This window comes from Leopardus geoffroyi, chromosome A1 (assembly GCF_018350155.1).
Source record: "Leopardus geoffroyi isolate Oge1 chromosome A1, O.geoffroyi_Oge1_pat1.0, whole genome shotgun sequence".
NCBI classification, from domain to species: domain Eukaryota; kingdom Metazoa; phylum Chordata; class Mammalia; order Carnivora; family Felidae; genus Leopardus; species Leopardus geoffroyi.
The window spans coordinates 76,938,162-76,950,999 of record NC_059326.1 but is presented as its reverse complement, the minus strand read 5'-3'; the positions used below and the strand labels follow the sequence as shown (position 1 = coordinate 76,950,999).

At 49.5% G+C, this 12,838-nt stretch overlaps 1 protein-coding gene across 2 annotated transcripts in view; it reads left to right on the top strand.

The window, feature by feature from the left end:
- EFNB2 (ephrin B2) overlaps positions 1–12,838 on the top strand; it is a 46,231-nt gene continuing 33,393 nt past the window's right edge. The window contains exon 1 of one of the 2 annotated variants that reach the window (XM_045481721.1): positions 1–780. In XM_045481721.1, the coding sequence (XP_045337677.1) occupies positions 659–780 (122 nt within the window). In that variant the 5' untranslated portion in view covers positions 1–658. The remainder of the gene's footprint in view (positions 781–12,838) is intronic. The other variant, XM_045481729.1, reaches the window with a different exon arrangement.

Below are 12,838 nucleotides of genomic sequence, written 5' to 3'. Positions count from 1 at the left end.
CTGACTCTCCTCGGCGGGGACGGCGGCGCCGGCGGGAGCTAGGAGCCGCGCGCACAGCGGTCCCGGCGCCCTCCCCGCACACAAAGGCCCGCGCGCGTTCGGCGCCCGCGGCGGGGACCGAGGCCCTCCTGCTTGCTCCGCGGGCCGGGAGCCGCGAAGACCGAGGAGGCTCCCGCGCGCCCGCAGGCGCCTCTCGCCGCTCCGCGCTCCGGGACATGGAACCGCGCCGAAGCGGCGCCCGCGCGCTCGGGCCGCTGCCCACCCCCCTGGATCTATAGTGCGAGGCGGCCCGCTCGGAGCGCAGCGTCCGCCGCCAGCGCGAGTCGTCTCTCCGCCTTTGTGTCCCGGCCGCGCGCCCTCCCTGCCGCCCCGCGCCCGGCACCCTGGAGCCACACGGGAGCCTGCCGTCCGAGCTGCGTCCGGCGCGGCGCCCCGGAGCCCCGAGCCCGCCGCGCCGCCGCGCCCCGCGCGTGCGCTCCCGCCCCGCGCCCTGAGGGCCCCGAGCGGAGCGCCCCCCGACCTCGGCGACGCCTGGAGCTGCTCGGCGCGCCCCGGAGCTGCCTGCCGTCTCCCCCTTGTGTGCCCCGAGGATTGGGGCTCCGGGCTGCGCCCATTCCCTCCGTCGTCCGGAGTGCGCGGAGCTGGGAGCGGCTTGGCCATGGCCGCGAGGAGGGACTCCGTGTGGAAGTACTGCTGGGGAGTTTTGATGGTTTTATGCAGAACTGCCATTTCCAGGTCGATAGTTTTAGAGCCCATCTATTGGAATTCCTCGAACTCCAAGTAAGTGGCGTCCGCGATTCCCCCCTCGGTCCCCGCCTGGGGGTTCGCCGCGTTGCGCCGTTCCGGGCGGGAGGAAGGGCTGAGCCGCGGAGCCTTGGAGCCTGTGTCTGGAACCCCGGTTCCCCGCAGCCCAAGTTCCCTGGCCCCCACCCTCGCCACATTTTACTTGGTGGAACTCTTCGTTCGGCTTTCCAACCGGAGCTCTGGTTCTAAGGGGCGCCCTCCCCGCCTTCCTTCCCCCATGAGCTCCCGGGGTGGGGGGGGCGGGTGTGCTAAAAAGCCCTCGGAGGCTAGGCTGTCACGTCCAGGAAAGTATCCGATGGCGGTACCTGACCCTCACTTCTTTTCGAGGACGGAGAACATGGCCACAAACCGGGCTGGCCGGCGCGCAGGCGCTGGCGGGCTGCGGGGAGAGGAGGGGATGCTGCGCTCTCCGGGAGCGCCGGAGCGCGGTCAGATCCCCGCAGGCGGGCGGCGGCGATGAGCCCGGGCCAGAGGAGCGCGCCCCCGGGGACGGAGCCTGCGGTCCCCCGCCGCCCTCTGCGCCCCGGAGCCCGCGCGCCTTGGCCCCCCGCCGCCTGCCCGAGGGTGCGCGGGGAGCTCGCCAGCTCCACCGGAGAACTCGGGCGGCGAGCCCTCTCCTCCCCGCCGGGGAGACGGGCCTTAGGCTTCTCCCGGAGAGCTCTCTGCACGTCGGCTTCTCCCCTCCGTTGCTAAACCAGTGGCCCCGAACTCTGCGCGGTCCTGTTAGTTGACTTGATTTTAAGGGCGCTTTCTGCAAAAGCTTAAGGCCCTGCCCAGTCGACACGGCCCCTGAAGCCTTGGCGCTGGGGAAGCCTGTGTAGAAATGGGGTCCTTGGATCCGACTTGGTTTTATCAAGCAGTGTAGCTAGGAGAAAGCTAGGCCTCGTGAAGATTAACTTTCAGTGGGAGCTACCAGCATACGACACATTTAGAATTTAGAAAAGGCGATTCTTCCCTAAATATACCCGGCGGTGACTCCTAATTAGTTACCTGTACATTCAGTTCTGCGTATTAGCTCCTCCTCGGGATACATTTCGAATCAGATCCAGAAATGTCTTACAGAATCATGGGATTTTAGCCTTGGGAAACTTGGGGAAAGTGTGGAAACATTGGCCGGTTCCTGGAGTAAGCCTTTGAGATCAGAAGGAAAACCAATGGCCTAATTGAAGACAGGCAAGTTGGCCATGGGTGTAGGAGTAAAGAGAAGAGGGATTGATTTACAAACCACATTTTAATTAAAGAATTGCATCCACTCTTTTAAAAGTGATAAATTTCAAATCTGCCAACATGTTTACCAAGAGTTCCCCATTACAAAGGCAAGAAACGTCACAGCGATAAATCGGATTAAACACATTCTTGCCTGATGCTAGATGGCACTTTGCAACACTGCTCCCCGTTAAAAGTTACTCCGTGCGGTCCCCTTCCATCCGCCTGGTCTTGTAGGGACTGCTGTTTTCCCTTAACATAAGATTTGTATTTGTTGAGAAAGTAGTCGCGGTGACATCTTCGCGCAGATCCGGAGTGGTGAGGCAGCGGGTGGTGCGGGGAGGCGCCGGGCTCAGCCCCGCGTGCAGCAGCCGGCGTCCGGGCCAGGCGGTCCGGGAGCCGGGGCTGGGCGAGCAGGGAAGAGGCCAGCCAGTGTTCGCTTTGCGCCTACAGAGGTCACTCTTCTACGCGCAATGCTGCCGGCGCCAGCCCTCACCTCTTCCCCCGGGCTGTCTGCTCCGCTCCACTTTGCACTTTCACTGACGGATTGTTTGGGGAGGCTGCTTCCCCTCCCCCGCTCCCCTCCACCAGGATTTAATATTTACATTTAAATCTCGTCGGAAGAAACTCCCATTAAGCCGTCCATTGCTCAGCTCAGTATCTATGTGTCTCCGTGTTTACTCCTTGGTGTGTATCCCGGAGGAAGATTAGAAATAACCTTCTTGGAAAAAAATGTAGAACCATGATTATTCCCCACCATGGACATCAGTATCTTCTTTTCCTGCTGTATTTGGGGTGGGGGCAGGCGACTGGCATTTTACCCACCGTCCGGATGATGAGGATTACTGTTTTTCTGTGCTTTGGCCACAGATGTGGAGACCTGCTGGAGGCCTGCATTTTGGAGAAGCCTGCCTGCCTGCCCTGATGAGGTTTCTGTTGGCTGTGACGGCTCCGGTCCTTAAGAGTAGAATTTCTTTTAAAATTGTCATGATAATGCCTTGCCTGGAGGACTGGATAATTTGTCCCTGGAAAAGGTCTACTTAAGAAAGTATGCAACTGTGAATGCTAGCTTGAGAGGTCAGAAAGATTTCTTCCTGGAGGAATGATATGAAAGAGCCTTTTCTCAGTTGGAGAATGAATAAAAACCCCTCGTGCCAAGGGGTTGCTTTATTTGGGGAAGTTGCGTATTTATTTCCAGGGAAAAGTTTCAGTCAGTAGATGCGATGTGGCAGGAAGGTAATCAAATGCATGGAAGTTTCACATCAGTTCGTATGAACTGTGGAACAATTCATTTGTAATGAAGCAGCCATCAGTAATTAGATTTGTTTCATTCGGAGGTCAGCTTTTTTAGCAGGTGGTCGACATAGGGAGCGTGAGCAGCTGTTTGGATGCAGGGTCCAGAAAATCCTTTGTAAGTTCACTGTCTCCATAACTACTTGAATCACACTGTCTGCTGCTCCCATCCCCGAGAGTTTATACAGCAATCAAAAGAAGTTCTGTATGCTGAAACATGAGCGGCGGCCCTGCGAGGTGGGTCACCCACATCTCATGCACAGGCGCTGGTAGGCTTGCCTCAGTTTTTGCCCATCAGGTTGTTTCAGCCTCTCCGCCACCTCCACCCCCCACCCCCCAACTCGGCAGAGAATAGCAAAGCCTAGCTTTCACTTCCAATTAACATTTCAGCAGAACAGCTTTAAGGAGCGTGATGTTTTTGCCAGAATCAAATAGTTGCCTCTTCTAAAAGGATGCCCACGTCAGAGGCAAGGCTGTATTGGTGTGGCATTCTACAATGAATTGCACTGACTTTGTTGAAGATTTCAGCCGAGCATTAATTTCTTTTGGCTAGGGGGACTGTTCCCTGTGCACCATATACTGGTTAGTTAGCAAAGCATTTTTCTTTTCCCATGTCATTTTTCCCTGCAGAATGCTGAATTCCTGGTATTGATTGACTTGATACAAAAGAATGGCTGGATAATATCCAGATAACCTATGATACGTGGGCCCCACCACAGTCGGGCTCTGAATAAATACGGACCTGTCAGAGATTGATAAAGTAAACTACAAAGGATAGTGCTGTTTAAACAGTCCATTCAATACCATATATAAGCCAGCCTGCCTTCCATTGTGTCTGAAATTCTTATTTTTGTAGATAAACAAATGCACATTCAACACGGATTGAATAGCCCCTTGAACTATGCTCCACAGTTTGCGTTTGGGTTAATCTTGTCGGTTTTAATATAGAGAGAAAAAAGCACAAAACACCAGGGGTGAAATTGTTAGTGCTTTACCATCCACATTCCTCACGTTTTGTCAGGATGATAAACTATAGGTAATGGACTGTCGTTGTTCCTCAGGACAACTGAGCCAGGGCGAGCACAAAGACGGAGCTCAAGCGATATCTCACCACATGCCTGGTCGCCTCCTTTTCAGGCGAGAAGAGAATTTATTTGGGAATCGTGTGTCTAGGGACTGCACTTTTTAACCTCGCCAATTACAGCTTCAAGCCTCAGAAACGGGAGCTGGAGGTTAAGATGATTTGTTAAGCACTCGGTTCTAAATCTTTCACAAAGCGTAGCTGTTGACACTTGTCCTATGGATGTAAAGAAATGCAAATGACTGCAAATTTCCCGAACGTTTCTGAGTCCTGGGCAGAAGAAGGACAGGTGGATTAGCCACCATCCCCCGGACCAGCTGAAAACTATAGATGGGCATGGTTTCTCCATGTGGAGTTGGCTGAAGAGTCATCGGTGCATTTCGATTACTTATTGTAAAACCTCTTGTCTGTAAATTTCCTGAGAGAAATCCTTTGCTTGGTGGATCAGTGCAGTAATTATCCTCAGAGGGACACTGCAGCAGCGGGTGCAAGTCAATCCCTGCCACCTTGCCTTCCCCTGAAACGCTTTGGGTGGCTCGCAGGAGGCTGAGGGTGACATCTACCTTAGTGTGATGTTTCCCAGAGCGTCTGCCTAATGGGGACGATCTGAGATCCCAGCGTGACTGCAGCCATGCGTCATAGGAATGGGAGTGGCAGGGAAAGGAAATACAGACTGTGGACCCTCGGCAAAAAAGGATATTTTTGTTGTTGTTGTTGTTGTTGTAGGAAGGATATTTCCTTACCGTCTTATGAAAACTTTATTCTTAAACCGTTCCTTCACAAAGTAGACAAAAAGCAGGGCTCTTGTAAGAAAAATAGTGATGAAAATGGCACTTCTGTCTGTCTAATCTCTGCTTTCGTTGGCTGCTGACATAAAGGGCCTGTTTTTCAGGTCACTTATCATACATCTACATAGATTTGCTTATGAGCTCAGCCTTTGTGCAGTGGAGGAGAGCCTTAAATAGGAGTGTTCAACTGTTTAAAATATTTTGATTAAAATATGCAGAACCCATAGAGCTATAAGCTTCTAGGCAGGAATTAGCTCTTTCAGGGAAGAGCTCCCCCCTCCCCAACCTTTTTTTTTTTTTTTTTTTTTTTTTAAGGGATGGGATTAGAATGGGGCTGGGAGAGGGATAGAAGAAAAGCGAAGAGAAGGATGGCGAAGGGGACAGTGTTCCGAACAGCTTGGGAAAACTCCTGTGGCTTCATTGTCTCTGTAAAGCCAGAGAATACAAAGACATAAGGAACTCAGTCCTTCTCCCATGATGGAAAATGTAAACCGTTGACACGGCCCCCTGTTTAACTTGTTTAATTCTTGTTTTAAATTCAGTGCTATGCTAGCCGTGTGAACTCTGAAGATTTCTTCAGTAATCCATTTTGTAGTTCCGAATCAAAAACAAAGTGAAAGGGTCTGACACAATTTGCTTTTATTTTTAGGCAAATCAACCCTGGTCATAGTTAATAAGGGGATTACAACCCAGACTAGGTCTTTACAGATGTAATGTAAATCAAGGGCAGAGTATAAAGAAACTGATCCCTTTTGATTGAAGTATGGTAAAAAGGCATAGAGAAACCAGCGGCAGTAATCTGATTGTATGGCAATAAAACCACCATTTTCTGTCTTTCAGATAAAAATAATGTGGTAAATCCATGCAGTTCATAAGATGTAAAGGCAGATAAAGGGTGAAGCCATGGCAACATATAGATTAGCTTGATGTTGGAAATGACACGTCCCTGAAAAGGGTGTCGAAGCGCAGGCCCTTGCTCCAGGCTGTTGGCTATTATGTGAGAACCACACAGACTTGGAAACTCGGATTAGAAAGTATGAAAGCCCTACTTGTGGCCCGGGATGGTTCAAGCAGCAAAGAAAAGCTGCTCAGTTCTTGCTCATTGATGGTGGATAATATGGCCAAGGTAGATTTCATTGGCCGCCCTTTTTCCTAGCGGTTGAGATAAGGGGCTGATTAAAACTTCGGATCAGCGCCGCGGTGAAAGCCTGCAAGATTTTCCCTTTTAACTCCTGGCCTGACAGCGGCGGCCATTCTGTAGGATTAACTGCCCTCGGCGGTCCTTGCCTACATCTGTTTGGGCTTGAGGCAGGGCCATGCTGGGAAGGCTCAGAAACCAGAGGGGAAGGTAAGGCTGGCGCTACCCGCAAAGAAAGGGAGACCTTTGGATTGTAGCCATGTTTCAGACCCGGTGCCACATCCCCCTGCATGGGAGAAGCAAAGGTAAACTTTCCATGTTGTCCCTCTCCCTCAGCCAGAGAGCTCTCCTCCAAGGTTGGTCCTTCCCACCCTGGAAAAGAATATGTAATACAATAAGTACCAGGGTGGGGGGCGTTTTCATTCAAATCAGCAGTAATCCAATAGGACCAAACCAATGGGCTCTATCTAGAGGATGTTTTACTCATGGATGTGAGTTTTCACCTTAGAGTTGAATGGGATGGTTGCCCTTCACCTAAGGATAGGATGGTAAAGTATTAGCGCTGCTCCGCTTGAAAGTTAAAAACAAACACAAAAAGAATCTCTGTGCTGTAGGGTCTTACTGCCTTCTGTCTTGAACAATCTTGGGAGTAAACTGGACTTTTGTTTTTGCCTTCCACACTTTCCATTTTAGTCCTTAAACAAAACACAAAACCATGATTGGGTTACAAGCGGAGTGACATCCGCCAGTCGGGTCGGGCCAGAGAGGAAATATTTGCTTTATTGCCTTCTGTTTGGCGTTTTAGAAGAGTCTCAGCATTTCTTTAGGAGAGTCTGAACCCTTAAGACGTTGACAATCCCAAAAGCTACAAACACCCCCAGTGCCTTTCTTGATGGAGTGGATGAAGAGGGTTCCATGCTGTTCCCTTTAACAGCAACATGGGGCCCTTCTAGACTAACTAACTCCTCCTGTGAGCATCTGAGATCTGCATCAAATCTTAAATACTCTATTCCAGACCCATTGGGTTGATTTGGTTCCTAATGCTCAGCCCACCCGACCCTCTGCTTGGCGCTGGGATTTGTCGCCTGTTTGTTCTGGTCATTACTATGTAGCTTTCATAGGTCACAAACAATTTAAAAATTATTGCACCTGCACTCGCCCAGGTCCAGTGCCTGCAGACTTTACCTTCCTTTCCAGTCTAATTCAGTAATCCATATCAAAAGATCCTTTGCACTTGTCTAGATTCGCCAAAGAGAAGGGACACCCCCTAATTTACAAGCTGGTCACATCCAAGCACCTTGCATTCTACGTTTGACAATGATTGCTAATGGCCCATTCAGCTAAAGTATTTGCTTGTTAACAGGGAACAGAGCATGATAAATGTCCAGCAAGCTTGCGGCCTCCTTCAGCTTTTCATATGCAGACTGGTGCATATTTATGGCAGGCAAATGACAAAAGGAGAAGCTGAATTGCCCTGGCCTCGGGCTTTCTGCTAGGAACTGGGGGTTAAAGTGATTACATGGAACCGGGGAGCCCTGCCTCTGTCCGCTGACCGACATGTGGTGCGTTCCGGCCGCTCCTTCTACCTGCATGAGCGTATTTCAGCAATCCTAGAGATAAGGATGGTTGGATCTGGTGTGCTGGTGAAAAAAAGGAGGTGATCAGTTATGACACGTTTTCCACGCATGCTGAGTGCCAGGTGAACCTCTTCCTGCTGCTCCTGCAGAGAATTGGCAGGGCCTCTTTATTTTCCTTTTTCCTGTATAAACTCAAACGTGTAATTCTAGTTCAAAGCATTTTGTGGCTGGTGAGTGCGTGCCTGCTGAATTAAAAAAAGGAAAAAAAAAAACTGGTAGGAGAACACTCCATTAAGGAAAAACAAGCCCTTAGTAATTCTCTACCCAGAATATGAAGGGGGAAATGGCTGCAGTGAAGTATTAATAGTTTACTATGTTCTTTCTCTAAAAGCACGGATAGGTAAAGGTTCCAAGAGCTCAGTGGCGGGCAGACGTTCAAGACGCTCGGAATGAACCACGGGTGACGTGCTTTGCTTTGAAAGCTCTGGTTTCTCCAGTGCTATTGAGGCTTCGTGCTTTCTGTGTGAAACCATGGAATGGTCCAGTTTATTTTCCCAATGTAAGCTCATTTACGTCCAGTTTTAATTCCAGTCCTTGTAGAGGTCTTCCAGTACTTGCTGAGAGTGTACGGATTCCTCCCATGTCACCCCAGAATAATGAGTGCCACTCTTCATTGTTGACACCAGTAGAGGCAACGTGTTTGTATTGGAGGAAAGTGATGGTGGACGGGCCTTTGGCTTGGGTGGTACTTACGGGGTATGTGCTTGTAATGCAACGCCCGTGTGTGTGTGTGTGTGTGTGTGTGTGTGTGTGTGTGTGTGTCAGGTGCAACACCCTGCTCTCTGCCCACTCTATTACTCCCCAGCCACACTCCCTTCAGGACGCCTCACCTCTGGCGTATCAGAGTTTCCAGCTTCTCTGCAGTCTGTATGGTTCCCACGGGTGACCTGAGGCACAGCGTGGTTCCACCACCTGATGAAATGCCTCTGAATCATGGTCCTTTGCTCTTTCCACTAGTTGAGCTGGCTCACAGTGGCCTGAAACATTTGCCTTGAGTCACAGCTGTCTTACGAATGAGTGGGCCCAGGCCGGTCGTGTTCAGGGCCAGCTCAGAATGTAACTTCCCTGCCAAAGAAGCTAGAAAATGCCAGTTTTTATCTAACTACCAGAACTAAATTGGGGGTACATCTTAGATAAAAACAAGCTCTTGTTAGCCCCGAATTCCCCTTGTCTATAGGAAGGATCTTCCTTCCTATAGATGGATCTTCGTGTTTTTTTTTTTTTTTTTTAATTTTTTTTTTTCAACGTTTATTTATTTTTGGGACAGAGAGAGACAGAGCATGAACGGGGGAGGGGCAGAGAGAGAGGGAGACACAGAATCGGAAACAGGCTCCAGGCTCTGAGCCATCAGCCCAGAGCCAGACACGGGGCTCGAACTCACGGACCGCGAGATCGTGACCTGGCTGAAGTCGGACGCTTAACCGACTGCGCCACCCAGGCGCCCCGATGGATCTTCGTTATAATGGACTGTCTAATAAAGCTTACAGATTCCCCTAGATGAGTGCCCTCTTTATGACAGATCAGACATAATTTCTTTAAATCTTCTCTCCATAATCCCACAGCACTTTAGTTAAATAACTAGGGTATAGAAAACCTTATATACTGTGCTGTCATGATTCATACTGCAAGCCTTAATCCCCGTTAGGGCCCTCTCTATCCCTAAGAGGTGGGGGCAAGAGCTGTTTCATTTTGGCAGTCCCCCCACCTACTACTAGCTAGCGGTGACATCCAATAAGAATTAGTCCGATGGCCAGACACAACCCAGATGTGTGTTTATGGCTGCTCGTGTTGTGTTGAAATGGCACCTATTACTAGAGATCTACCCTCCAGAGCAGTGGCCCTAGTGCTACACAGTCACCTGGGGGGCTTGTTAAAACAGGGTTTTGCTGGACCCCACCCCGGGAGTTCTACCTTCCCAAGGTCTGGGCAGGGCTTGAAATTTACATTTCTTACCAGCTCTCAGCTGATGCTGATGCCACTCTGAGACCACACCTTGAGAACCACTGCCCTCAATCACCTTTTTTTTTTTTTCTTTCTTTTTTTTTTTTTTTTTTTTTTTTTTTTTGGAAACAGCTCAACATTAGCTCATCGTTTTCTAAGGTTGTTTTGGAATCTTTGAAGAAATCCGTGGTCCTTGCCTTGCTGGAGGCCATAGGGATCATCTCGGTCATCCCCAGTGGATAAAGCATTGATGTAGTCAACAGGCATTTGTTAACTCTGAGGCCCCGTTACTGATGAGAGAAAGGACTGTCTCTACCCTCAAGAGACTTAAATTCTGAGGCAAGGAGAGGGAAGCCGTGGTGGAGGTGTCGTCCCAGGAGGTCTCTGAAATACGCAGGAAGCAAGTCAGAGCAGTAACACCACAGCTCAGAGTGTGTGTGTCCGTCAAGGGTACATCCGTGAGCACCCACAGCACTTCATACATGTGAGCGTAGCTCAAAGACGGACCCTACAAATGAGGCAAATGGGGGGATGCCAACAGTGATTTCAGCTACCTTTCCTAATAGGACAATTAGCAGTGCCTCCTGGTTCAAGACGCATGTGATGGTAACGGAAAGGTCGGGCGATTTGATTTAGCAAAGACAACCAGGCAAGTGCTGTTTTCACCGAGTTAAGAGCTAAGAGTACATGCTTCGGAATCTGGCTGTTTGGGGCCGGTCCCAGTGCAGCTGTTTTTTTACTGTGTAACTAGGGGAGTAACCTCCGTGTCCCGTCTCTGAAATGGAGGCGGTAATCTAATAGTGCTGAATAAAAGAGTAATAAAATTGTGGTCAGGATTAAAAGAGCTTAGCTCTGTGCTTGGCACAATGAAGCCATAAATGTCAACTATTGTTAATAAAAACTAATTGAATATCTGTGTGCCTGGCTATGGTTTACTTTGCCTACCGTATACAAATGCAGAATACGTAAAAATGACATGTGAATAAAGATTACAAAATGCCATGTTCACCTTTCAAGGTTTGTTGTGTTGTATTGGGTTCACCTGCCAGACTTCTACTCATTCTTTAAGACTTTTTTGTTATATGAAGCATGTTATTTCCTCTCTACCGTAAAGTAGGCGCTCTCTCCTCTCTTCCCCGACCCGACCCCTGATGCTTTGTTGTAACATTTATAACACTGAAGAAATCAGTTTCTCCACCATGGACTGAGCAGAGCCTGGGCTGAATCCGCTTTGTGGATCCTAGTACAGGATGGAGTAAGAGATCGTGTTGTTGAACACATACGTGAATGCAACCTGTAGGGATGGGCAGAAGAGTAGCATTTTTTGCATTAATGTTACATGTTACTTCTTTAGAAACCTACTCACCTGGTGGACACAGTTGGTGTTAACCACAGTGGTACAGAGCTCCTTCCATGTGCCAGATGCTACTCCAACAGCTGACAAATACTGACTCATTAAACCTTCACGGTAACTGTCTGAGGGAGGTGCTTTGATGACTCCTGTGATATCGGTGGGGAAACCAAGGCACATTAATTAACTCGCCCAAAGTCATATGGCTAATGAGTGGTACCGTCTGCGTTTGAACCTGGTTCCTCTGGTTCCTCTGCTTCTGGGACCCTTTCTCTTAATTCTCTGTCTCTCTCTCTCTCTCTCTCTCTCTCTCTCATGTGATGGCACGGAGTAATTAGAAATCGTGTAACTAAATTAAGCCTACGTTTACCAAAAACAGTGCATGCATGGTGGGTTTAAAAAAAAAAAAAAAGTTTGAGGTATAATCCTTTCCATGTCGATCTTGATTTATAACCTTTCCCATGATGGCTATTACAATTCTAAATGGATCCTTTGAATCTTTGATAACAAAGTCCTACCCAATGGAAACTAGACCGTTATGAAAGTATGTAATATTAATGCATTTATCGAGTACTATTCCTTTGACTATTAACATTTCCTTTTAAAAATTTTAAATATTTGATCATTTCTTTGCTGGGAGAAGAGGTCGGCTTCCTGAGGAGGGCTGCATTTGGTAAGGTGCCGCGGGTGTGTGTCAGGCTAAGGAGATAGGATGACATCTTTTTTAGAGTCTAGTCACAATTAAATGCCATTTTATTTTGGATTTTGGGACCCGGGCCAGCTTCCAGCTTGTCAGAGCTGAGAAGACTCAAATCAAGTCCAGGCCTATTTCTACAGCAAACTGGGATTCTGGCTTCTTGCCTGTGGATCCATTCAGTATATCCCATCTGGCTTTTGATGTTCTGCGAGTTCGGAGCAGTTTGTTTTAGGAAGCCAGGCAGCCTGGGCCTCTCCTGCCTCCAGAAGGAGGTTCCTCAACTTCCCCAGGACCTGACCTCGGCGTCTGCTCACCTGTGGACCCCGCAGCCGGCTTCAGGTCTCAGCCAGGCCAGAGTTCAGGGCCCAGGGCGTCCTCCTCGTTTGTCCGTGTCCCATGTCCTTCGGTTTAACTCAGTCACGCGGCCTGCTTGAATAGCTTAAGAGTATTGAATTCCTGTGCACTTTTGTGTTTTGGTGAAGCCGCATCCGAGCTGCTTGTGGCGACAGAGCAGGAAATGTATTGCGCACAGTTAGAGCAGGGCGCCGTGGACATTTTCATAAAATACCGTTCGGGGGGATCTGCATGCAAGTCTCCAGCCGGTCAGGTTTGACTCCTGTGTGATGTCAGCAGGACTCACCTGCCCACCGTGGGACCTGCTTTCCTCCTTTCCTCCCCCCTCCCCCACTCTGGGCTGTGTCCTGCCCAGTGCCCCCAGCACACCTGTCCCTAACCCTCCTCCGGAGCCCGGGAAAGAAGGAAGGGCACAGGAGGCAGGCGTTTAGGTGGTTGGTTGTAAAGCGATGGCACACAGCCTTGTAAGCTGTGTTGGCAGGCTTCTATCAGGAGAGAAGCGAGTTTTGTCTCTTCTTAAACCTTACTTATCCAAGTGTTCATTCTGA